Source organism: Triturus cristatus, chromosome 4_2, assembly GCF_964204655.1.
Source record: "Triturus cristatus chromosome 4_2, aTriCri1.1, whole genome shotgun sequence".
Classification (NCBI taxonomy): domain Eukaryota; kingdom Metazoa; phylum Chordata; class Amphibia; order Caudata; family Salamandridae; genus Triturus; species Triturus cristatus.
In genome coordinates, this window is record NC_140586.1 from 184,778,399 (window position 1) to 184,804,094 (window position 25,696).

At 47.2% G+C, this 25,696-nt stretch overlaps 1 protein-coding gene across 1 annotated transcript in view; it reads right to left on the minus strand.

Moving 5' to 3' along the window:
• Positions 1-25,696, minus strand: part of L3MBTL2 (L3MBTL histone methyl-lysine binding protein 2) — a 344,052-nt gene that overhangs the window by 42,024 nt on the left and 276,332 nt on the right. The window contains exons 14-16 of the mRNA XM_085601042.1: positions 21,528-21,762; positions 15,148-15,213; positions 2,128-2,412 (exon numbers count right to left, since the gene is read on the minus strand). Of these exons, the coding sequence (XP_085457168.1) occupies positions 2,128-2,412; positions 15,148-15,213; positions 21,528-21,762 (586 nt within the window). The remainder of the gene's footprint in view (positions 1-2,127; positions 2,413-15,147; positions 15,214-21,527; positions 21,763-25,696) is intronic.

Genomic DNA, 25,696 nt, shown 5'->3' on the forward strand with positions numbered 1-25,696 from the left:
TGACATGTCCATTAACAAAGAACCAGATTGGTCTTTTCGTGGCGGAATGCGAGTAATTGTCATTCATGCCCATCTCATTTTGTGTACAACGTACTGACTGAGCACCAGTGGTGAAAAAAACATAAGCAAATATCCCTGACCAATCTATGAAGAATGCATCCCCTATAAACCGCATTATGGGTACCAGAGGCGTAGCTTTGGCATGGTTTGTTTTTAGTCCTTTGAACAGGTTGAGTGGCATGTTCCGCATCTTGAAATAATCTACCCATGATCTTGATTCGCAAGTCTCCTTAAGAATCCTGCTTAGTACAGCCACAAGATAATGGTTCATCATTGTTAAATGCTGTTATCAGATGAACCTGGCAGCTGAGAGCAGACTGCAAAGTGTTGTGATGGTTTGGCCGGCTTGGAGTGTGCTCCTCCTTGCTTATAAATGTAACATATGGCCTGCTTCACTGTTCAAATAACCTTATCTTGTTGTTTGAAAGGCCCGAGTGCTAAAACACCAATTTCAACGACAACACATTGATATGAGAGATCACAACACGCCTTGCATATTTAGGGTCAACACATGAGCACCCCACTCAGTCAACGATGCATCAGATGTCACCGTTACCTGCCTCTGCATTTCTGCAGAGGATCTGCCCAGTATAACATTTCCTTTGCTCCACTATTTTAATTTGTGCCTTAGTTTGGGTGGCGAAACTATCTTTCCCGAACCCAGGCGCTTCAGGCCACGGCTATGCTAACGATTCCTGCAAAATGGGCGTGGGAGGAGAAAAGGATTTGGTGATGTGAACTGGTAACCAATACAGTGCATGACGCCAAACACCACAACATCATTGTCTTCACCACCACCGTGACAGGAGCAGAAATCCTGCTAGAAAAGCAATATTCACTGTACTGTGGATATGCTTGTGCTGTGATGGACATTTCTGTTCCGCTCACGATGTTTTAGATCTGTAGCAGGTGCAGATGGAATCTTTTGATATTAACGATGACCCTCATTTTTTGAGTATGTAATAATGATTGATTGAGAGATTACAACGGGTTCAGAACGCGGTCGCTCGACTTGTACTGAACATTCCTAAGAAAAAACTCTAAACCGGTAAGATCTGAAAGCTCTACATTAGCTACTGATAGGGCAAAGAATAAAGTTCAAAACTCTCATGATCATCTATAGGGCTTTACATCAGATGGGCCCAGTTTCTATCCAGGATAAGATTAAAAAGTATCAATCCTCTAGAGCCCTTCGGTCTGCGAGCCAAAATCTTTGCATTCCTAGGGTGCATGAAACGAGGGCTGGTGGTAGATCATGCTCTTTCCTGGCTCCCAGTCCGTGGAATTCACTCTCAGAGCATCTTCGGTGTATCTCTTCATAGTCCGCCTTTAAGGCTCTTTTGAAGACCCATCTGTTCAAAGAATCACGATCCAGGCTTCCCGCTCTTTGAGAAACCCTGCCACTCAGGTAGGGGACTCAGGTTTTCTGTTTCCCTTCATCAATTTAGTGCCGGGATGCTCCGGATTGAGCAGCTGCTGCGCTCTACAGGTTTGTCTCATTCATTCATAATAGACATTTTGGAGAGGTTGTCCAGTTTGGACAGGCAGGCCATTGAGCCCATTTGCCGTTTTCCAGCGGGACTGCGGCCGTTGCAGGCTGTTTTGTTTGAGGGCCCAGGGCTGCTGCAGAGACTTCAAAAAGACTCTTAAGCGCCATGGGGTTTAATGCTGAAGACACAAACAGGGGTGAGAGAATGAGGCTCTGTCCATCACGCAATGAGCATCAAAGTTGATTTTTTTGTGCTGATAAAACAGTACTAACTTTTGCATCTACGCCTCTGGGGGACTGGCACAGAAGCTTCATCGAGGCTGATTATACTCGATACTCTTCCAATTCAAAATGGTCATCAACCTCTTCATAGGCACCCCATGGTATATCAGGTGCATTCACCCTTATTCTAGAGCAGTGTAATAAGACCTATGCCCATAAGACCTATGCCCATCCCATCATGGTCTAAATGTCTAGACTAAATAGTTTACGTGCCAAATTTATATAGATTTGTCATCATCGCCAGGTAAACAGAGACTGCAAAACCATTACACAACAGCTTGAATGCATGATTTTACCTTCGTCCGGCTCTTTGTGGGCATTCTCCTGAATGTTCACATCCATGACGCGCCCAGGGTACGGAGGGGGAGGCCCAGGATAGGCAGGGGGAGGGCCAGGGTAAGCAGGTGGAGGTCTTTCGAATACTTTAGGGTCTTTAGCATCCAAAGGAGACTGGATGTCTGTTGAACTAGGAGTGTCTGCCGCTGCTGCTTCGGCATTCGTGCTTTGCGAGAGCAATAATCCTTTCCTCCTCGCCCACTGAGCCTTGGTAGCAGCCCTCTTAGCAGCAACTCCTTTTCTTCCTAATTGGAGCAAGAAAAAAATGAAGTAAAAGATTTGACCATATCCAAAAAAAGGAGAGCAAGGTGAAAGACTGCGTAGTAGTGCCACAGAAAGCAAAGAGTGGTGCAATTGGAAGGGTTTTGGAGCAAATGACGGGATGTGGATTGCAGAACAAAGCGGAAGACTGAGGAGTAGGGCCACAAAGAGCAGAGCAAGGAGTGCTCTGTCAGCAAGATGCACAGCAAAATATAAGTCAAAGATTGGAGTGTTGAGGAATGGACTGCTGGGAAGGACGAAAGAGATTGAAGCAAGGGGCAGGTGCCTACCAGAAAAGACCACATACTAAAAAGAAGCTCACAGAGAGTAGACTGAAAAGTACATGATTGATACAGACAACAGACAACAAAGCAAAGAGGACATGACAAGTCATCATAGCTCCACGGAATATTGGCAACCTTAAGTGTCCTCTGGCCTTTCCTGCTGTACATAAAAATAATTGCTCTCTGCCTCTATGTACAGAGTACAATTCGTGAAAAGCTCCTGAACAATAGCTACAGACACTACTCAGAGTAGACAAAGCACAAGAGATGGTGGGACAAGCCTTTATCTAAGGGCACATACTAAGGTGAAGGTAGCAGGCCACTAAAGCCACAGGCTGCTTTTTTTAATATGGTTGAAGAAGCCCCCACCCAAACCCTAGTGGCCTGCTAGTAAAAGGCGTAGTAAAGTGTAGCACCAGGCAGTTCCTTGAATGACAACACAGTGACAAACTGCAAAATGGCTGCGACACAAGTGTGGACATTACACCTCTCTCCACACAAAGGTGTTCCTATTGCGAAATATTGCTTGTAGAAACTCACTTCAGTAAATCATCATTAAATCCCAGCTATAGTAGGGAAGATCCACGTCCCATTAAATTAACAAACAAAAGAGGTGGAGAACTTGCTCCATTTATCAGGGATATTTTAAATAGGGTCTTTCAATTTGGGAGTCCTAAAAAACCCTGGCTTTGATCCCAGTGACCCCTCACAAACGATCAGCTAATTACCAATATCCCTTAGCTACTAAAAATAATTGCGAAAGCAGCCACTCTTCAACTCTACGTTTATGTGGAGTTCAACCGGACTCCCTATGATGGTCAATCATGATTTAGTCAGTAAAAAGGTCATGACCCTGCTCTACTTTATGTTCTGCCATACCTGCTGGATATTGTGGATTTGGGTAAAAGAGCGCTGCTAATGGTACAACAACTTTCAGCATTATTTAATACCCTGGATCACCAGGTCCTATTAAGGAAATTGAGGGAGGAGGTGGGGTGGTGGCAATCATCTCTAGTCTTGTTCAAGACCTTTTTTTCTGATCGGAAAACAGAAGTGGTAGTGGGACAGGACGTGGCTGATACAATCACGTTACGTTACGAGGAGCCAAAAGATTCTTGCCTCTCCCCTCTGCTTAATATTTTCATTCAGCCCCACCTTCAATTGATAGATCAGATCGGGCTGATCCATGAGAACCCCACATAAGAATCAAATTGTGTTTAATTTGTCTAACAATGTGGTATCAGACTGTCAGAAACCAACACTTTTTTCATTACGCAGAACTGGCTGAACAAAAACTGGCTGCTATTAAACACAGAGTTCTTAACTGCTGAACAGAACACTAGCTCCAAACTGTAGGAAAGTGCATTATCATGTGGTGTGGTTGCGAGATCGCCAATGTGATAATGTCACAATCTCCATCAGGTCCTGTCGGGTTTATAAAATCCTCAGCTCAGCTGAGGCATAGAGTAGTAAAAAAACACAACACAATAAACAACATCAATTTATAAAAAATACAGTGGATTTCTAGCTTAAAATAGACTTCAAAACAACAAATCTATTGAGGGAAACCAGAGATATGAATAGTTAAAGGTAAGTAAATAATTGAAGTTCACGCTTGGGAAATTCAATAAACCGACATAAGCAGTTTAGCACTTAGTCACAGGGACCACTCTGGTCCAGGGAGAGTTACCTGTTGGGCCCAGCAGTCTCGGGGTCTTTTCTGAACTATTATCATGCATCGCGGTCCAGCCAAGAAGAGGTCTTGATGCAGGATGAAGATGCTAAGGAGGCTGAAGTGATGCAGTGAGTATTTCTGGGGCCACCCGGGTTTCAAAAGTGCCCGGGGTCGTCTCTGGCCCCAGCACTCTATCTCCCACGATGCAGCAGGGCAAATCCATTTGCCACTGCTCAACTGGCCTCGCGCTTACCGCAGTATCAGCGGTTCCTTGCAGGTAAGTCAATCGTTTTCTTTGGGGGACCAAAGTCCACTTCGACCAAGACTGTGGATCCAACAGACTTGGAGACACCTCAGGAAGGTCAATACTCTTCAGCGGCCAGAGGCAGTGAGGCGTTCCTGGGCAGCTGGGCTCTCACAAAGTGCAAGTCCATTAGCTCTTGGTTAGCTTAACAGGAGGGTAGCCAAGTCGCCCTTGGAGTCACTTGTTATGTCCTGGCACAAGTGGAGCTCTTTTCCACAAGTGTGCACAGTCCTCTTTGGTGCAGCCTCTCTTTGCTTGGCCCTGGTAACAGTAGAGCAGTCCTTTTTCTGACTTCCAGTCTGATCTGAGGACTGTGGGGCTGGCATGGCACTTGTATGCCATCTTCATGTTTGTGGGAGTAGAGGACTCACTAGCCAATGGGGCAATAGTTACCATGAGGCATACCTTCCCACTTTACGTCACTTACTGGGGGTTTGGCCACCAAACAATCCCAGGATACCCTTCTCCCCAAATCAAAGATGGCCAATCCTTCTTCCCCTGTGAGGAGACCTGGGAACCCCCTGAGGTGTACCCAGCATAATGAGCTACTCTTGCTGCAAAACCAGTTCTGAAACAGGGTTTCCCCCTCTGGAGGAGACACCAGCCTGTCTGCCAACATAAAGAAGCAAGCAGGAAAAGGTGTGGTTGCCATTTGCTTCACAGACACGGTAGCCTCTTTGAAAGCTGGGCTGTCTGTGGCTACCACCCAGTAGACATCCAGCTGGAGGAGGTTACGTCTACTCCCTTCATCAATTCTCTGTTCCATGTTCCTGGGAGCGGTTCACGCTTTCTAGCAGGGGTCCAGCATGTTGTCTCAGGTGACTACTACTGCAGACAGTAAAGAAAGGCTGCCAGGGGTTTGAGCAACAAATCAGTGACTTTCTAAAGTCACCTTTCTATTAACAGTTACTTTAAACCTTATCTCAGCAATGAGTTGGGTTTAATGTAACAATCAATTTGATACCCTGAAGTAATATGGTGGTCCCAAATAGAAGTTGGCATTAGGCTCAGTGGCTAGTGAAACTCCATGTTAGCCAATGGGACCACCAGCCTTGCTAAAGTCAATGGCAATTTTGTGTATTCACTTTCAGACCATTTTGTTTGATAAACATTTTATTGCATTTTGTGCAAATGAAAATAAGAGAACACACAATACGCACGTTTGAGAACGCTCAGCGAATGTTAAGCAGAAAAGTAACATGCCTTTCTTTCTCATACTAAGCAACATGCCAGGTGGGCTACCAAAGCCTTAGCTATGGGTGGCTTTAAGCACCATGCCAGGTGGGCTACCAAAGCCTTCTCTATGGGTGGCTTATTAACAGTAAAAAGGAAGGCTTGGACCTGGCAAAAGTATTTATTTTGCCATGTCGAATTGACAATTTTAAAGCTGGCAGACTAGGCTGCAGTGGTAGGCCTAGAGTCACGTTTTCATCTGGTCACTGCAGTAGTGGCACACATAAGAGCTGCAGTTCATGGGTGACATTTAACTTACTAGCCCTGGGTACCTCTTATACCCTAAACTAGGGACTTTTCGGGAAGTTAAACGACCAATCAGGTATTATCAGATACTTTGGGGGTCAGAGCACATGCACTGGGGCCTGGACAGCAGGGCCCAGTGCATTACAGAGCTGAAGAACCAGCAGTATCAGTCCCAAAACTTGAGGGATGATCATACAAACAAGGGGCCCTTTCCTACACAGGCTTTTTGACCAGCTTGTTGCTCCTTCCGGGCCAGAGATATTACAGTAAAAGATAATGCTCAGAGCATTCTGTTGTCAACAACTAAGTGATTAACCAAGTGAATAGTCTCAGTAAGGTATATAATTACCATCTGAAAATTGTGTGTGAAATGCAATATCAGATCTCTCAACCTTTGAATACAAGTAATGCCAAGCTGAGCTGTTGGGGCAGAAAAAACAAATACTGGAAAACGCCATGTCTTGAAGAGCTCAGCTGTTCACGTGATGTGTTACCTAGATAGGCCTACGTTTCTTCAGCTCGACAGAAGCTGGATTATCTTCATGCAGAATTTAGAATATGTTTTGCAATGCATAGGTCACTCAATAGAATTACCCCTGCGTATACGATGCAACACGTCTCTGTTGCCCAAAAAGGCTGCCAAAGATCGACTGGGAAGCATAAGCTGTAACCACCTAAACATATTTAAAAAGACAGGAGGTAGGACTGACTTGGTTTTGGTGAGTTATTTGTGGAAAGCTCCGCCTGAAAGACTGAGGCGGCTGAAGGAGCGCGAGTTTAGAAAAAGCTTAAACTCACTTTCTTGAGGAATCTACTTCAGTCGTTTTTTTTACCTTCATTCACAAAGTGCTTTGATGCCTCTTAGGTTTTAGATGTTGTATACACGGATGATGATAGCATAGCTTGGGCTTCCTCGGGGTACATACACTACACCAGGGTAGTATGAATGTCGATTCCGGTTACTCTGCTGGGAATGCAGTGCTTCTTCCTCAGACACAGTGGTTTGTATATTGATACCTGTTGTACCAGTAGTGGGGCAGCGGTATTGCATGTTTGGACAAAAGTCCTTCCATGGCTTAGGAAACCTGTGCTTCCCTGTCTGATATTTCTGGTCTGCCTTATGATTTCTCTAAGAGGACGCAACATTCCTGGAGTTCAGTGGAAGTGATCCGGGTTTTTACAATACATTGGCCAGCAAGACTTGGTCTCCGTTGAAAGGGGGCACACCAAAATGTACCCCCCACCCATAGTTTAGAGCGGCTTCTGCTCCATCGGACCAGGCTATCAAGTAATTGGTAGTCGGTTGACAGCCGGTTTGGAATTCAAGTGAGGAGGTGGTCTCCCATACCCTGCCTCATAAATACATAGTCACCACTAATTGTGGCATTGCTTTGCTTGAGTGTTTTTGCATGAAGTGTGTTGAGCGTTGCAGGGTTCATATTTGTGTGATCAGTACACCGTATGAAGGACGGCTGCTGTTCACTAGGGACACTGCATGCCAATGTGCACAATAAGGTACTTTACTTGTAGGTGTCGTTATCTACATTGGACAAGATAGTCTGCCCCGTTCTCTTGGATACTGTAAGCTCTCCGTTTCTATCCTCGGCTCTTTCCTTTCCCGTTTTTCCCGCTCCGAAGAACCAGAGAACAGTGGCTCGTGCACGGTCTGGAATCAACACTTCCACAGTCATAGTAAAAGTGTAAGTGCTTGTTCCATAAATTGAAATGTTAAAAGAAATATGCTATAGTCTCGCTCTGCTGCCTATCTTTCTATCAAATTTCATTCACGCACCTCCATTTATCGAGGAAACTACCAAAACTCTGAACTTATTTTTAAATAGTTTCCTAATGAATTTAATCTGGTGCTGTGTATTTCCCAATTGCTGAAGGTGGCTCTCTGGAAATACAAAATTCATTCATATACTAAGCTGTTTCCTTAAATTCTTTAGGGTGTAGCAAAGTGTTAGCCGCCTTTTCTCCCTTGCTTTCCACTTTCACTTGAAAACAATAGTCCAATGCTACTGATTTTATTTATTTTTTCATAAGAGTTGATTTTATTATTCTTTATCAGGTAGTTTACTGTATTGAGTGTCATTATTCATGAGTTTGAATATCTATTACAGAGCATATTCTTTATCCATACATAATAAAGCTGTTTGAAGAGATAAATTCCACACCTTGACCAGTTCTGACAATCTGCCACTGTCTCCCTGGGATAGCCCAAGAAGAGACTGAAAAAGACAGATATTTCTCCTCAAACTTTCAACTTGGATTAAATATAGCTTCCCGCCCTTAAATTGGAATAAATTCTGTCTCTCTAGGGCAGGAAAAAAGTATTTCTTCTGGACTTCAAAGAGCACACAAGTGTCAAGTGGATACTTGCAGAAGACAATACCTTTCTGGGTGGCTGTCTGATACAAAGGCTGGGAATAAGCCTGAGACTATGGAGGAACTTTCTTGCTATGATATTCCAGGGAAGAGGAAACTTTATTGCTCGAATCAGCAGGACAGAAGTGCCAGGTTGGGGAATATACAAAATCAAGTTATCGATAATATATATATGCACTGTACTCTGATTTTTTTGTGACTGTGCCTGTGTGGCCAAGGTTAAGCAAAAACATTCCAAAAAGCAATAGGCATAAACTTACAACTTGAACAAGGATCCCCTTTAATGTCTCAGATATAATTTGACGCGGCCAAGGCTATTTCTCTAACACTTGCCTCTCAGTGAATGGGGTATTAAGGGATTGGGGATTTGATAGTCAGGAGTTCAGGAGCACTGAGCACAGTCAAAGGGGGAACCAGTTTGGATTTGAAAAGTTGAAATGAAAAGGAAAAGCACCCAAAACATTCTCCCACTTGAGCACAAAAAGCAAAAGACTTCACAGGACTGTATCAGACCTGGCTGGTTGCAGAGAATTCTCTACTTGTCACTTACACCCAGGTAACTAAGTCCTACAGTTTGAAAACGGAAAGTTGAATTTAGGGACAAAGATCAACCGCAAATTGAAACACAGTCACTCCAAACATGGCTAGAGAATGGGTCTGGAATCATGAGTGGCAACAGTCAACAAGACATCTCCAGAAGATCTGAGGCGAAGGGGAACTCTCTCCTCCTATCTGGAGTGCAGGCATGCATATTGTGCCCTTTGTGAACACCATTCACCCTACAAATGGTCTCTGGTTCTACTCACACACCACACATGTATGTAGCCTGCTAGACCACAAGAAGGAAGTTGCCCCCTCATTTATTGAGCACTCAGGATTTTACATAGGGAGTAAATAAAGCTCAGAAGCCTACTCTGGGCATAGGTTAAAGGCCTACACCACTTAACTAGTAAACAGCTGCCACCAGCCAATAGTTTCTCCACAGCATGCATGAGGAGGAGGTAGCTAACCTTCACTTTGGTGTGTGTGTATGAGCTGGGCACACTCCCTAAAGAGTAGAGCCTAGGCTCTAGTGTTGACCATCAGACAGAACAAAGTCCAGAAGCATCGACACTGGGGAAACACCATAAAGTATATCTGAAAACGCTCAACAGGGCCAGAGTCGCACACTGAAGCCATGTGGGGAATTTGGTGTGTACAACAGGGAAATGTCACAGCAGACTACTACTATAACCATTCACACAAGGGTTAGATGGACTGGCAAAAACTTAACTCGGCTGCAGACCCCCACAAAACACACATGCAGGGAAAACCTACAAGAAATGACAAAACTCACACAGATCAGTTGGACAGCCTCAAGACCTGCTCCTCTTCTCCTATCTTCCACCACCATGCATTCCAACTAGGGCAAGGAATTGTCAAGTGCTGCTTATTATATAAACACAAATTTTGTCCACGAAAAGGAGCTCAGAGGACAGGACTACCAGAGGAAGGGACAGGGCAAAGAAAATGCCTGGTGTAAAATAAGTGAACCCCGTCAGCAGGATGAGGAGAAAAGGGCTACTTGGGAGGATTGAAGAGCAAAAAAAGAGAAGAGGCCAAAACCAAAAAAGGGCAGAGAGAGGCGAAGTGTGGGCCATGGAGAACAAAGCAAGACACAAACACCAAGGAGGGCTGTGTAACGAGCTGGAGAGGTGGTAAAGACGACGGAGCAACCATACAAAGAGGGGTCTACTGGAAAGGGCTGTAAAGAGGCAGAACTCTCAAGTTTCCCATATCCATGACTGACTAATTCAGTTCAGATTTCTTCTTTGGATTTTGATTCTGCAAGTGTTTTACAATTGGGATATTCTGGACTACAAGCGCTCAATTTAAAAGAAAAAAACCTGGGCTGGATGAGCTACTCATACATGGACCTGGAAAATTTGAGAACTGTAATACAATCAATGAATGCAAAAACAACAATTGTGAGTCTTTTGCTTTCTCGCCCTAAGTGCGCCAGGTATGTCCAGACGTGGGTCCTGGGCTCACTGTGCCACTGGAATCAAGCTATCCTGGCTGAAGAGGGGTGAAACCCCGAAACCGGTCCTAGGATGCTTGTTTCCGGTCCAGGGAGGACCTGGAATGGCAGTTCGGGCTGGACTGTTCCCATGAGGCACAGGGTCAAGACTGATTTGCATATGGCCAGGTCTAAACTGGGGTGGCATACATAGTGCTATGTAGCGTATATGCACCTAATATGGATCAAGGGCCGTACTTCACAAAACTTTCTGGAGTGCTGGCCGGTTATTTGACGGGTCCTATCCTGCTGGGAGGGGACTTTAATTCAATAGCAGACCCTGCACTTGATAGGTCCCACCCGCCTCTGGAGGCGTCCCCGGTACACCGGCTAGCGAAGCGTAGGCTCGAATGGCAGGGGAGGTGGGGCCTGGAGGATGCTTGGAGGGCTCAGCACCCAACAACGAGGGACTATTCATATTACTCATCACTGCATGACCTCCATGTTAGGCTGGACGCTTTTTTGGGCTCCCCGACCGTGCTACAGTCAGTCGCGCACACAGAGTACTTAAACCGAACACTTTCCGACCATAATCCCTTGCTGCTGACGTTGGACAGGATGACTGAGATCTCGAGGGTCCCAACGTGGCAGCTAAGGCCTGATACACTAGACGACCTACCATACCGGGTGGCACTCGGTGAAAAGATTACCCAATACTTTAACGAGAATAGCGGGTCCACGGCGTCCAGAGCGATGGAGTGGGACGCTTTCAAGATAGTTGTTAGAGGACATTGCATAGGGAAACATGCCGGGGTGCGGAGGACTCTGTTGGAGGACTTGGACAAGGCAGAGGGGAAGTTGAGGGCGGTTGAGGTGGCGCGGCCTGGTCACCCCGAGCTCCAGGAGGCGGTGAGTAAGGCTAGAGAGGCGGTGGCGGTTGAAGTGGAGAGGCTCCGCAGCTTCGACTACAAGAATTATATGGTGAGGGCACACGCGGAGGGGGACAAAGCGGGAACGCTGCTGGCTTGGCTGGCCAATCCCGCCAAACGTAACCAACCGATCTTGGCCCTAGAAAGGGGGGGAGGCGGAGTGGTCACAGCTCAGATGGACATATTGGATAGTTTCTGCTCGTACTATGGGACGCTCTACAAAAGCGCGCTGGAGGGACTGGAGGAGGACATTGACGGCTTTCTAGAGGGGCTACAACTGCCGCGACTCGACCGGGAAGACGCGGAGGCCTTAGGCGGAGATATAGACCTTGCGGAAATCAGGGGGGCAGTGAACCGAATGGCGCGGAATAAAACCCCGGGCCTGGACGGCTTGCCCATAGAATTTTATGGTAGATATTTGGACCAACTGGCCCCCAAGGCTCCAGGTGGTGTATAGGGAGGCCAAGACAAGGGGTAGACTGCCACAATCCATGTGCGAGGCCCTGATGATCCCACTGCTGAAGCCGGGAAGGGAGGGAACGGATCCCGCTTCTTATAGGCCGCTGTCGATGCCGACGACGGATTATAAAATCCTGAGCACCATACTGGCGACCAGGCTGCTGCGACACATGCCGAGACTGGTTCATAGTGACCAGTCGGAGTTCATTCCCGCGAGGAGCACCACTGCCAACATCCGACGACTTATCCGTTTGCTGGGGGACCCGCAGGAGGACGCACGAACGCCACTCGTCTTATCCGTAGATATAGAGAAGGCTTTCGATAGCCTGGAGTGGGGTTACCTGTACAAAGCCATGAAGCGTTTCGGCCTCAGGGACGGATACATCGGTTGGACGAAGGTCCTGTACGCCTCAGCGGTGGCAAGGGTGCGGGTGGGATCTCTGTTGTCGCGTCAGTACCGCGTGGGCCGGGGCACCAGGCAGGGGTGCTCGCTTTCCACGCTTTTGTTTGCGCTGGCAATAGAGCCCCTCGCGGCGGAGGTTAGAACAGGCCGTTACTACAGGGGGTTGGTCTACAGAGGGGCCCCGCAACTCATCTCATTATACGCAGATGATCTGCTCCTGTTCTTGGAAAATGCGGCGGGGGCGCTGGATGGAGCGGAGAGGCTTCTTGCGCGGTTTGGCAGGTTCTCTGGACTACGGGTGAACTGGTCCAAGACCTGTTTGTTCCCGTTGTGCCAGGGCGAACCGCGACCGGCGGTCCGACCACTGCTCAATTGGGAGCCTGGTTGCCTTAAATACCTCGGAGTACATATATACCTTTCCGCCGCAGATATGCTGGAGGGCAACGTGGGGCGCTGTATACGAGCACTGAAGGGTAGCATGGCCTTCTGGACCACACTCCCGCTCTCGGTAACGGGGCGAATCTCGTTACTGAAAATGATAGCGTTGCCACGTCTCCTGTATTATTTCCGCACGCTACCGGTGTGGATACCGGGCTCTATTTTCCGACAGTTGCGATCGTTATTAGTCTCGTTCCTATGGGGCACGGGACGGCGCAGAGTTGCGATGGCGACTCTGACCCGGCCAAAAGATGAGGGGGGCCTGGCGGTGCCTGACTTTGAGTTTTACTATCTGGCAGCGCAGCTACAGATCTTTACACAAGAGTAGTGGCACGGGTGTATCGGGGGCCGGAGCAGGACAGGGAGGGAGGCACCCCTCGCCATGTGCTGGCGTATATTACGCTACAGCAGAGGCTGGTTGTTGGAGACTTATCCCTGGAGGAGCAGACGTTCCGGCATTGCTGGAATCGATCGCAGCGTCGGGCGGGAGTGCGACGCCCGTATGCGCCGGAGATTCCGCTGGGAATGGTGACGGCGCTCCCGCACGGTGGAGACTGGTCGGGATTGCAGGTGTGGGAGGAGGCGGGCCTCCAAATGTTGGGCGACTTATACGAAGAGGGGGCGCTGATCCCTTATCAAATTCTGCAGGAGCGGTTCGATCTTCCGAGGGGAGATTACCTGATTCACGCAGCGGTGAAGGGAGCGATGCAGGCGCACTGGGGAGAGGGGCTCCTGGAGCCTACTACATCCGCGGCTTGCCAGTATACCATGATGTCTGCCGGCACTTATAAAGCGGTGACTTGTCTGTACTCCAGAATGTTGCGCGAAACTTTGCAGCCGCTGGCGGCGCTGAAGGCAAAATGGGAGCTGGATATACAAACTGAGATCCCTGACACCACGTGGGCGGGTATAGTGCGGAGGGCCAGGAAAAGTACCAGGAACGCACGCTTCCAGCTGATACACTTTTATATCCTCCACAGGGCCTACCTCACACCGGGTAAACTTGGGAAGTATTTCGGGGTGGCAGATGCGGCGTGCCCTAGATGCGGTGTTGTAGGAGCGGAGCTCGGACATATGTTATGGGACTGCCCTCACCTGCGCAAATACTGGAGGGAAGTGGGCGAAACACTGGCTGAGGTGACGGACAGGGACTTGCAATACACCAAGGCGGTTTGTGTCCTGCACTGGTTTCCTCATACACCCAAGAACAAGACCACAAGTAAATTTATTGATATGGGCCTCCTCTTGGCAAAGAGAGAGGTGACGAGACTCTGGAAGTCGAAGGCGGGCCCCACACATGGGAGGTGGATTAAGGAACTACAGAAATGGGCGGCGAGTGAAAGCACGCTTAGATACCAACTAGCGATTCGTAGGGCTGACGATAGGGCACTGGCGGCGGCCACAGCGTGGGAGGGGTTGGTGCAGGCCCTGCGCAGCAGCGTGGCGGAGGAGGATGAGGCGCCCTCTGAGCCTGATGTTGCTCCCCGGAGCATTCCAACCACACAAACACAGTAAATGGTTATTTACCTCTGAGGTGTACCCCAGACTATACATTAAGGCCGGGAACAGTCACAGTCGTAGGCACTGGAGGGTGGAGAGGGAGGGGGCTGGGGGATAGGGACTGGGGAGGGGAAGTGACGGGGTGGGGGGAAGGGGGGAGGAAGCTTCAAAGCGGAACGCAGACACCCTACTATGTTCGCGGCAAATGTACAGATTGAAACATGGTTCAGTACAATGATTCACTTGCCACCGCTGCCCGGCCTCTGGGATGTGGGCTCACAAGCTGTGTACGACTGCCTAAATGGCCACGTAAGATATGGCACTGGCAATAGCGGTGCAGGAATATTATGAATGTACGCTGCTTATTATATTGTTCTGCAATAAAAACGGTTTTTACAAAAAAAATAAACTGGGGTGGCATGGTGAGCAAAAGAATGATGGATTTAACTCCGATCTCTTGACTGGGGGTGAATGTTTTGATTTGTTCTGCATTCCATCCATCAATTGTGTGTCTTATACAATCAATGAATACCAGGGAGGTCTAAATATGAAATGATAAAACACGGGTGATGGAAGCAAAAAAAAAAAGGGACCAGAAAAAGCAGCTACAGGGCAGGTAGATAAAGAGGAGGAGAAAGATGTACAAGTGGGATAAGAGGAGGGCTAAAAGGGGTAAAGGAAAGAAACAGGTTTAAGACTTGGACTGAAGAGTCAGAGAAAAATGTTTATGGTATGCAAGAACAAAGGCAAAGGATGAAGTTGAAGGAGTGATGAGGAGGAGGACGCCAGGAAGAGAGTTGAGAGAACGATACAAGGGCAGTGTACAGGTAAGGGAAGTTTGCATTCAAGGAGTTCACTCACTCCTTTTCCCGAACGGCTTCTTCTTCCTCTTCGGGGGCTCCTTCATTCTTTCGGGTGACACAGGTTCTAGTGCAGATTAAATAAGGAGAGGAGAATCAAGTGAGTGACAGTGAAAAAAATATTGGGCAATTAGGCAGCAGAAGCTAGAAGCATAGAACTATTATGTTGCCACAGACCATCTGTGGTTGACCCCTGGATTTCATTACAAGACCGGAGGCTACATTATGCATTATTCTTTTCATGCAACTTCAAGTACAGCCACTTAAAAGTTACATCACAAAGCAAAGCTCTAGAATAAACAAGTGCAACTAGGCAACAGCAGTACAGAGATCAGCCTCTTTTAAATGTGGCTTTAAGACAGATAAGTTGTTTTCTCCTTATGCTCTATACCATGAATTATTTATTTTGCCATATCACCTTTCTTATGCTCATTTTCTTACTATTTATCGGAATACTGCCTACCACTCTTACCTGCTTACGTTATCTAACTGATTCCCGTTATCTACACTAATAGCGTTACACCCCCGTGATCGCCTAGCATAATGAGTCAATACCTTTATGCAGAGCACCTCCGCTCCCCGAACCGCTCCGCCTCATTTCCCGACCCGACTCTGGATCCCTTCCGCATAACCCAACGCGTATCCAGGATTGCGGGCTGCGTCGCGCCCCCCTCTCATTGCCCGTATTAGATGAGTGCACTCTCTATGCTTACGAACCAAAATAAAATTAAAATAAATAAATAAATAAAGGGGAAAAAGCAGGAAGTGATCGAATGGCTCCTATTAGAGGAAAGACACTCGACAAATAACCCGAAGCACGGCTATGCTCGACAGGCTTCCTTAGGATACCCAGCAACTCGTCTTTTTCACATCAGCTAATCGCTACGGCAGTTGACAGTTTTCTAGGCTTTATCGATCGATTTCTGTTTACTGTTCTCCTGCACACCTATTATATTGAAAAATATATTAATACCTTTGAGACCTGGGCTAACCCTTTCTTCCCATGAACTAACTAACTATTATTGACAATTACCGTCATATTACCATGTCTGATGTCGAGTCCGACGACTCTCATAAGCAGGTTCCCGCTCCTAAATCCAATAAGGAGCTCATCAAGAAGATAATTCACAAGAAATTACATTCCTGCATGAGGGAGACCATTAGTAAGATTGTTGCCGGGAAAAGAACTCTTCCCGACCCCACCAACCCATCTGCGCCCCTCAGTGGGCATTCCGCTGACATAATCAGGAATGGGGGTAAAAAAATAAGAAAGAGCAACAATTTAGATAATGAAAGCACTATGGGAGGTCCAATCACCTCATTTGTATTGGGAGGTTCACGCGCCTCAACAACTGAAGGAGGTCCAAGCTCCTCAAATAATACGGGAGGTCTACGCGCCCCAACAAGACTGCGTGCCAATAACAGCACATTCCATTTGGATGCCGTAAGCGGCTCACAATACCAGAGTGCTAATACGGATCCTCTCCTATCTAACGATGATTCCAAAGAGCCCTTAGATGAATACATCTTGGACCTAGACCAAACGGATGATGCAATTGACCTCGACCGCTCAGAGGAGTTACTCCGTGCCTCTTCCAAGGAGATTATTTTTGACCCCCTCGGAGGGGAAATGTTCTCCCCTGATAACATACATCATCCTAGGAGCTCACAGTGGTGGCCACAACAACACGTGGTCAGGTTTACCAAAAGATGGGTCAAACACCCCCTTGAAAGAGCGGCGAGAAACATCATGAAGGCCGAATGCCCATGTCCTGTCATCCAGGATAAATAATGTCTTACACCTAACCTGGACCCCAAACTCATTAAGTTCCTATTCAAATTGGGCAGGGACCCTAGGAAAGGTATGGAACGCTCCCTCAAATGCTGTCAAGACCGCTTGCTTGATATGTTCGGCCCATTGTGCCGCATGATTGATCTAATAGAGGAAAGCTATATTGATGGGTCGCAACCCAACATCGACCTCTTGCGAGGATGGGGCCAATGGACCTTGATCCTCCTCGGCAACGCCAACGTCTCTTAACACAGAGAGAAGGAAAGTTGTGTTGTCCAAAATCGACCCCAAGCTCTGCGATATGGCTGAGAAGGATTCTTCTAACAATCCGAATGGCCTCCTTTTTGGCGAGGATATGATTAAAGGCCTGGGAAAGTATGTGGCAACTTTTACAGCCCTCGATAAAGCGCAAACCAACATGCGCAGTCTTCAATTCAGGTGTTTTTGCCAGGGCTGGCAGAAGGGGTTGTTCTGCCGGCCGCCCCTACCAGAGACCCTTCCCAAGACAAAGGTTTTGGATGCCCATTCCAGGCTAACACCTAATTTTTCCCTCAACGAGGTCGATCTTCTCGCTCAAGAGGCTTTAGAAGCAGAGGCTCTAACTCCTCCAACACCTCAAGTAAGTCACCTTCCTCCTCCTCCTTCATTTTTAACTCGGAGTGTGGGGGGGGGGGGGGGGGTTGCCTAAAACATATTCTACATGTTTGGAAACAAATTACACACGATCCTTGGGTTTTGCAAACCGTTCAAGGCTTCAAAATAGATTTCACTGAAAAACCCATTCAGATTTTAACCCCCAGAGCCTTCAACCTGACATTAGACCCACAATCTATTGTGGCAGAGGAGGTAAATTCAATATTAATGAAAGGCGCGATCGTAGAAGTTCCTTGGGAGCACATATTTTTCTTGCGCAACATTTTCGTAGTAAAGAAAAAGGACAAAGGGTGGAGACCAGTAATAAACCTAAGTGAACTGAATAAGTATCTCACCTACTATCACTTCAAGATGGAGGGTATCCATCTTCTCAGGGATATGCTGTTAGAAAAAGACTGGTTAGTGAAACTAGACCTAAAAGACGCCTACTTCACGATTCCTATGGCGGAAGAGTCGCAACCCTTCTTCAATTTACCTGGAACCACCATCTTTACCAATTTCAAGCTCTCCCCTTTGGTCTTTCTTCGGCCCCTTGGTGCTTTACCAAGGTAATGAAGGCCATTACCTCAGTCCTGAGAGAAAGAGGCATCCATCTCAATCTATTTAGACGACATACTTATTATGTCCCAAGACCACTCTCAAATTCTGAAGGATTAGAACACCACGTGAACCTAATAGAGAGTACAGGTTTTGTCATAAACAGGAAGAAATCTATCATGATTCCCTCGAGGTTCTTAGAATTCCTGGGCTTCACGCTAGACACTGAAGTCAATGCTTTTGCTTCCCGTGAAGAAGATATCCAAAATTCGGAAAGAGATACGTCATGTTCTCAAATTAGATCTTTTAACCCTAAGGGAACTATCCAGACTTCTGTGCCTCCCCTCATTTTCCATTCAAGCGATTTTTCTGGGCCCTCTACATTATCGAGCCCTCCAAAGACTAAAGGGCAGGGCCCTCTGTTCCGGGCTTTGGTACAGAGACCAAATCCACTTAGATTCAGAAGCCAAGACAGAACTAACTTGGTGGTTAGAGAACTTGGATGCATGGAACGGGAAAGCCATTTTTGGGACTTACCCGGATTACGTTCTGGAATCAGATGCCAGCCTTCATGGCTGGGGTGCTTGTCTTCAGGATTAGAACACGGGAGGTTTATGGTCCTATTTGGAGAGTTTGCATCACAAACTTTCTGGAATTAACCGCCGGGCTTTATGCCCTAATGAGTTTCAAACAATCTCTTCAGGGGAGGTCAGTCATCCTAAAGATGGACAACATGTCAGCCGTCGCTTATATAAATCGCCTAGGGGGCACAAGGTCACCAGACCTCTCCAACCTAGCCAAGAAACTTCTGCTTGGAACACCAAATTTCCCTAAGAGCAGAATACCTTCCGGGCCTAAGGAAAGTCTCTGCAGACTGGAACTCGAGATTCCTCGTAGATCACACAGATTGGAAATTAAACGTATTCTAGACTAGTTCTGGGGACACCTGGAAGTAGACCTCTTCGCGAGCAGACTCACATCCCAACTCCCCACTTACTTCAGTTGGATGCCAGACCCCGGTGCTCTGGCAGTGAACGCCTTTCTCCAACATTGGAAAGACATTCGGGGATATGCCTTTCCCCCCTTTGAAATGATCCAACGCGTCCTTCAGAAGTTGAGGACAGAGCGTTCAATAGTCCTAGTTACTCCTTTTTTGGCCGTCCCAAGCCTGGTTTCCAACGACTTTGGAATTAACTTACGAAATACCCTTTCTACTTCCTGCCTCACCAGGCCTCCTAAGAGACAGACAGTTTGGATCATCCCCTTCTTCTGAACGGGACTTTGAACCTTCTTGCCTGGAAAGTGTCAGGCGAGCCAATTAAATCTCTGGACTTTCAGCGCAGGCTTCTTCTCTCCTCCAAGAATCTTGGGGCCCCGGTACACACTACAGATATAATGGCATCTGGAAAAGATGGGTTCGTTGGTGCCTGGAGAGGAACTTGGATTCCGTGGAGGCTCCTATCGTGCATGCAGCCAATTTTCTTGTCGAACAATTTGATAGAGGTCTTTCTTATAGATCTATTAACTGTTATAGATATTCCATCTCTGCGGGTCACTCCCCTTTAAGTGGTCGAACTATTGGAAAAAAACACTATAATCTGTAGAATTATGAAAAGTATCAGACTTAAAAGACCTCCAAAACCTAAATAGGATACCCTTTGGGACGTTAAACTACTACTTGATCTTTTTTTGTAATTGACCCGATAATATCTTACTTGATAATAAGAGGCTCTCCATCAAACTAGCTTCTCTTCTTTGCTTAATTTCCTGTCGTAGAGTTTCAGACGTTAAAGCCTTGGAAATATCCAACAGATCTTATGACGCCTTCTATGTAAGATTTGATATTATCAAGAGAACTAAAACCATGTCAATATGATATTTTATCCTAGGTTTGACGTCTGCAAAAAGTTGTGTGGTGGACTGCATGAAACAATAGGATTCAAGGATGGATCCTCATCGCACTCCTGGGTTAAACCAACTTCTCATATCCTTTGTTAAACTCTTCTTCATCTATAGCTAGGTGGGTAAACTGGCTATGCAGTTGGCAGGCATCGATCTCCTTAGGTTTCAGGCTCATTCTCTAAGAGGGGCTATGGCTAGCCAATCTTTTTGGAAAGGAGGTAAGTTGGATGATATTCTCAAAGCAGCAGACTGGTCTAGCTCCTATACCTTCGCAAAACATTACTGTAAACCTATCGAACACATGTCTGATGCAGTTCTCCTCGACTACCAACATGCATAATGTAGCCTCCAGTCTTGTAATGAAATTGCGATTCTCCTATTATCATGACCAGAGAATCTGGATTTCATTAAAGACTCGGAGGCTAACATTATCCCAACCCTCCCTCTCGGGAGGGAATCTTTGACCTTGTTACTCTTTTTTCCTTCTATGAAAACTGTTTCATGTTATGTTTTGCTTTAATTTTAATATAACTCAGTTTTGACTGTATTTTCACCTGACTATGTGTAATTTACATTACCATTGTTTTTCTTTCCCTTACATTGGGCGTAAAGTACAACCTCCTAATACTATGTCTTTTTCAGATTTTTCATCTTAATTGGCTCACCACCGCGATCCCTTGCAAGCAACTATCGATTACACGTTTTTCCTCGATACAAAGGACCTTTCCTTCGTGCAGGATACCAGTTCCTGGATTTGAACTTCGCTACCTCTGGAAGAACTTTTACCTTACTCATTGCATTTAAAAGAGGCTGATCTCTTTACTGCTGTTGCCTAGTTGCACTTGTTTATTCTAGAGCTTTGCTTTGTGATGCAACTTTTAAGTGGCTGTACTTGAAGTTGCATTAAAAGAATAATGCATAATGTTAGCCTCCGAGTCTTTAATGAAATCCAGATTCTCTGGTCATGATAATAGGAGAATCGCAATTCAGATAGCTGCATTGGAATGAATCTGTGGTTGACCCCTGGATTCAGATAGCTGCATTGGAATAGATAATGTGCCGGCTGGATGAGCCTCAAAGCCTGATTTTTGCAAATGAGCAGACCATTCGGGCTTTATTCACGGACAATTGGCAAATTAGATTTGCCAAGACAGAGGTAGGAAAAAAATTAGCCGACAGGAAATGGCCATACTGGATGGACATGGGGGCCTCATCTACTATTCATAATCATCTAGGATTATAATTAGTATGTATTAGGTCTTTTTACGAACCTCTAAAGATAAACTAACTTTCTTCTCTATCCATACTTATTATGTTATTTGCATTGGTCCAGCACCAACTTCGTCAATGCTATTTTTCCCCAATTAGCTTGGTCAGTGTCTCCATTTGAAAATTGTGGTCAGAATTGATAGGTTATTTACATATTTTTGAGGGAAAGGGTTAAAAGTTCTGGCAATCTGTCTCACCTACCTCCACTAAGTTACCACAACACTCACCAGGTACTACAGGCGGCTGCAGCTGGTATCCTGTTAGCTCGCACCAACCCACAGGGTAGATGTCGGGTGACTCACAGTCCACCCATTGGTCATACTCGGAGTCCCAGCCATCAAAATGGATGCGGAGGAGCCTCTGTACCACGCGTCGCACCGTGCCCACGCAGATCAGCCGTGGTTCCATTAAGTCCACAGCCTCTAGCTTCATGCCCATCTTAAAGCCATGGTTGGGGCAGTCCTGGCATGGAAGAAACAGAGAAAAAATATGCGGTCTGCCAAATGTCTCCTAAACTTCACACATTAAACAAGACTCATTCGATGTCTCCCCTTTCACATTCACAGAACTAACAAGATGCCACATATAAGATAATTACTTCCCTGCAATATTAGTTTGTCTCCTAGCACGGGTATGTGGAGAAGGAAAATGCTGCATACCTGTAACAATCAGTTTGAGATTGCAGTGTTAGAGACTCGCATGCTATACATTTACCTGCAATCTGTCACGTGACTCGTGATCATGTCCCTGAAACCAACACATTTTTCATGTAATGAGATGCAAGTCTGTGTACTTAAGTAACAATCTGAATTTAATGAATAAAAATGTTCTGTGCTGCATTTCTGCAAACAGGGAGGCTAGAAGGGTCACATAATGAGCTTACAAAGCTAATATTTGTGATCTGCTAGACGCCTGCAGCTGACTTAATCTGCTCTGGTTTTTAAAGATCCTGCCAGATGGTTCACCACCACAGAAACCCCTTGGCGGTCCAGCCACTTCCAGAGCTGCAAGGGCTTCTGCCACAGGTCTAGGATCCCACCTAACCCTGCTCGTTCCGGTACCACATGGCCATGGTGTTGTCGGTGAACACTTGCACTAGCCTTCCTTTGATGGTGTGTAGGAAGGCCTTCAAAGCCAAGCGAATCACCCTCAACACCAACACATTGGTGTGCAGTTTAGTTTCTGCCAGAGACATCTGATCACCACCTCATCAAAATTGTCTCCCAAACTCATCAGTGATGCATCCGTGAACACAGTCATCTCTGGGTTTGGCAAGGAGAAGGACCTGCCACTGTCTCATTCACAATCCAGTAGCCAGCACTGCAGATCTTTTGAAGTCTGCTCAGAAATTTGCAGATGTACCATCTGGCATGCATCTCTAGTAGAATGCAGAAGGCAAACAAACTCAGCAGCCTCAGAGTCATCCACACTGAGTTCCAGAACAGAGGCTGAAATATCTAGATCATAGCCTGAATGTCCTGGGATCTCGGTTTCAAGAAAACTGTGACTGAAAATAGGTGCTGGCACAAAAATCAAAACAGTCCCCATGAGTAAAACATATAGCTTAAAAAGTGTGGCATATTTGGAAATTGCAGCAGTTTTGAACTTGTAAACACATGCTGTATAAGTGTTTTGGAAAGTAGCTGGAGTAACGCACAAGTTACTTACTTGTGTAACAATATATCTGTAAGAGACATTAGATAGTGATAGATTCCTTACCTTAGAATTTCCCCAGGCGTCAGACTGGATCCGGAAAGTTTTCGTCAGCAGTACCCCTGTGCGTCGGTAGGCGTCGTCGTCCGGCTCTGCGTATTTCGCTGGCATCGTAGCCGCCGAGATGACATCGTCGGAGCTACTTAGACCGGCCCATGTGCGCTGACGTCAGTTCTGTACACAACTTTTCCGCGCCAGGAGCGCAGAGCCATGCCAGAGACCGACAACTGGTGCAATAGAACTAGGGCCCTAAAATGGATGACCTGAACCCCAGAGAACAGTTCGCAGAACGGGGAGGATGGGCGGGCGGTAAGGAATTTATCACTAATTAATGTCTCTTACAGATATATCGTTACACAAGTAAGTAACTTATGCATCTCAAAGAGACACGTTAGTGAAAGATTCCTTACCTTAGAATACATACCCAAGCAATACCAACCCCGGTGGTCGGTCTGCGAAGTGAGATTACACCAGAAAGTCACGGAGAACTGAATGGCCAAAGAAGCCGTCTCTCCAGATCTGACTGTCAAGGCAATAGTGCTTAGTGAAAGTATGCAACGAGGCCCAAGTGGCCGCCTGACAGATGTCTTGCAGGGGGACACCGCGTCCCAATGCTGTAGAAGCTGCTGTCGTCCTGGTAGAATGGGCGCATAGCCCAACCGGAGGTTCCTTTTTAGCCAGAGAGTAACAGGCTTTAATGCACAAGACAACCCATCGGGAGATAGTCCGCTTGTTTACAGCCCGGCCTTTCTTGGCGCCCACGCAGCCAAAGAGCTGGTCATCCACCCGTAACTGTTGTGTGCGGTTGAGATAGAACGAAAACGCACATCTTGGGTCAGGACGGTGGAGCCTCTCCTCTTCTCTTCTCTTGAAGGGTGCGGAGGCGGAAAGAAAGTGGTCAGAGTGAGTTTGCCCGAGATGAAAGGCAGAGACTACTTTTGGTAGAAAGGAGGGACGTGGTCGAAGCACAACCTTGTCCGGATGAATCGACAGGAAAGGAGGTTTACAGGAAAGAGCTTGAAGCTCACTCACCCGCCGAGCGGAGGTGATGGCCACCAGGAAGACAGCTTTCAAAGTTAATAACCGCAAAGGACAGTTATGAAGAGGCTCAAAGGGAGCGCACATCAAGTATGTGAGAACCAGGTTCAAGTCCCATTGAGGCATCACAAAGGGAATAGGAGGGAAAAGGTGAATAAGGCCTTTGAGAAATCTATTGACAACCAGGGACTTGAAAAGAGAGGGCTGAAGGCAGCCTAAGAAAGGCTGAAAGAGCAGAAAGGTAGCCCTTGATAATGCCCAGAGCAGAGCACTACTGGGCCAAAGAAAGAAGGAACAATAGGATCTCAGAAAGAGGGCAGCAAAAGGATCTACAGCTTTCGCTGTGCACCATGCCACAAACTTTTTCCACCGACAGGCGTATACTGTTTTTGTGGCGGGACACCTGGCTGCCAGAATCACATTACAGACTTCAGGAGGCAAGTCAAATGGAATCAGCTGTCGCCGCTCAAACTCCATGCAAGGAGGTGGAGGCTGGACAAGTTCGGGTGGAGGACCGTCCCCTGTTGCTGTGACAGGAGACCCTCCCGAAGAGGCAGTCGGATCGGGGGATCCACGCTCATACTGAGTAGCTCGGGATACCAAACTCTTCGAGCCCAGTCTGGCGCCACAAGAATGACTTTAGCCCGGTCGCGTCTGATCTTCTTCAGCATTCTGGGAAGAAGTGGTATATGCGGAAAGGCGTAGAATAGACCACAACTCCACTCGCAACGAAAAACGTCTCCGAGCGAGTGCCGCCTTGGAAACTCCAACGCGCAGAACTGCTGACATTGCGCGTTCTCTTCGGTAGTGAATAGATCAAACCAAGGTTCTCCCCACTGCTGAAAGAGACCTTGCACCACCACCGAGTGAAGACGCCATTCGTGATCCAACATGCACCTGCGGCTGAGTTTATCTGCCCTGGCGTTCAGTGCACCGGTCACGTATTGAACCACCAAGGAAATGCCTTGACGTTCCAGCCACGTCCAGAGACGTAGAGCCTCCTGACATAGGGTCCACGACCCCACCCAGCCCTCCTTGTTGCTGTACCACATGGCGGTGGTGTTGTCTGTGAACACCTGCACTACTCTCCCCTTGATGGAGGGGAGGAATGCTTTCAGTGCAAGTAGGATCGCCCTGAGCTCCAAATGATTGATATGGAGCTTGGACTCCGCCGGAGACCAGAGGCCTCTGATCTCCGCCTCTCCCATGTGGCCGCCCCATCCGAGGAGGGACGCGTCCGTCACTACTGGTTGGGGACGGGAGAGGGATCTGCCGCTGACCCAACGCTGGTGCCACGACTGCAAGTACTGTGCAGTGCCCTCCGAGATCTGGATGTAGTCGGACAGGTTTCCCTGATGCTGCGTCCACTGGAACTTCAGGTCCCACTGCAGAGCCCGCACTGTAGTGCCCTCCGAGATCTGGATGTAGTCGGACAGGTTTCCCTGATGCTGCGTCCACTGGAACTTCAGGTCCCACTGCAGAGCCCGCATATGCCATTAGGCATGATTGGTCAGCAGGATGCAGGAGGCCATGAGGCCCAGCAGCCTCGGTCTTCCTGACCGAAATCCAGGACCAGGGCCGAAAGATCGGAATCATAGCCCGAATGTCCCAGACTCACTGTTCGGGAGGATAAACCCGAAAAACT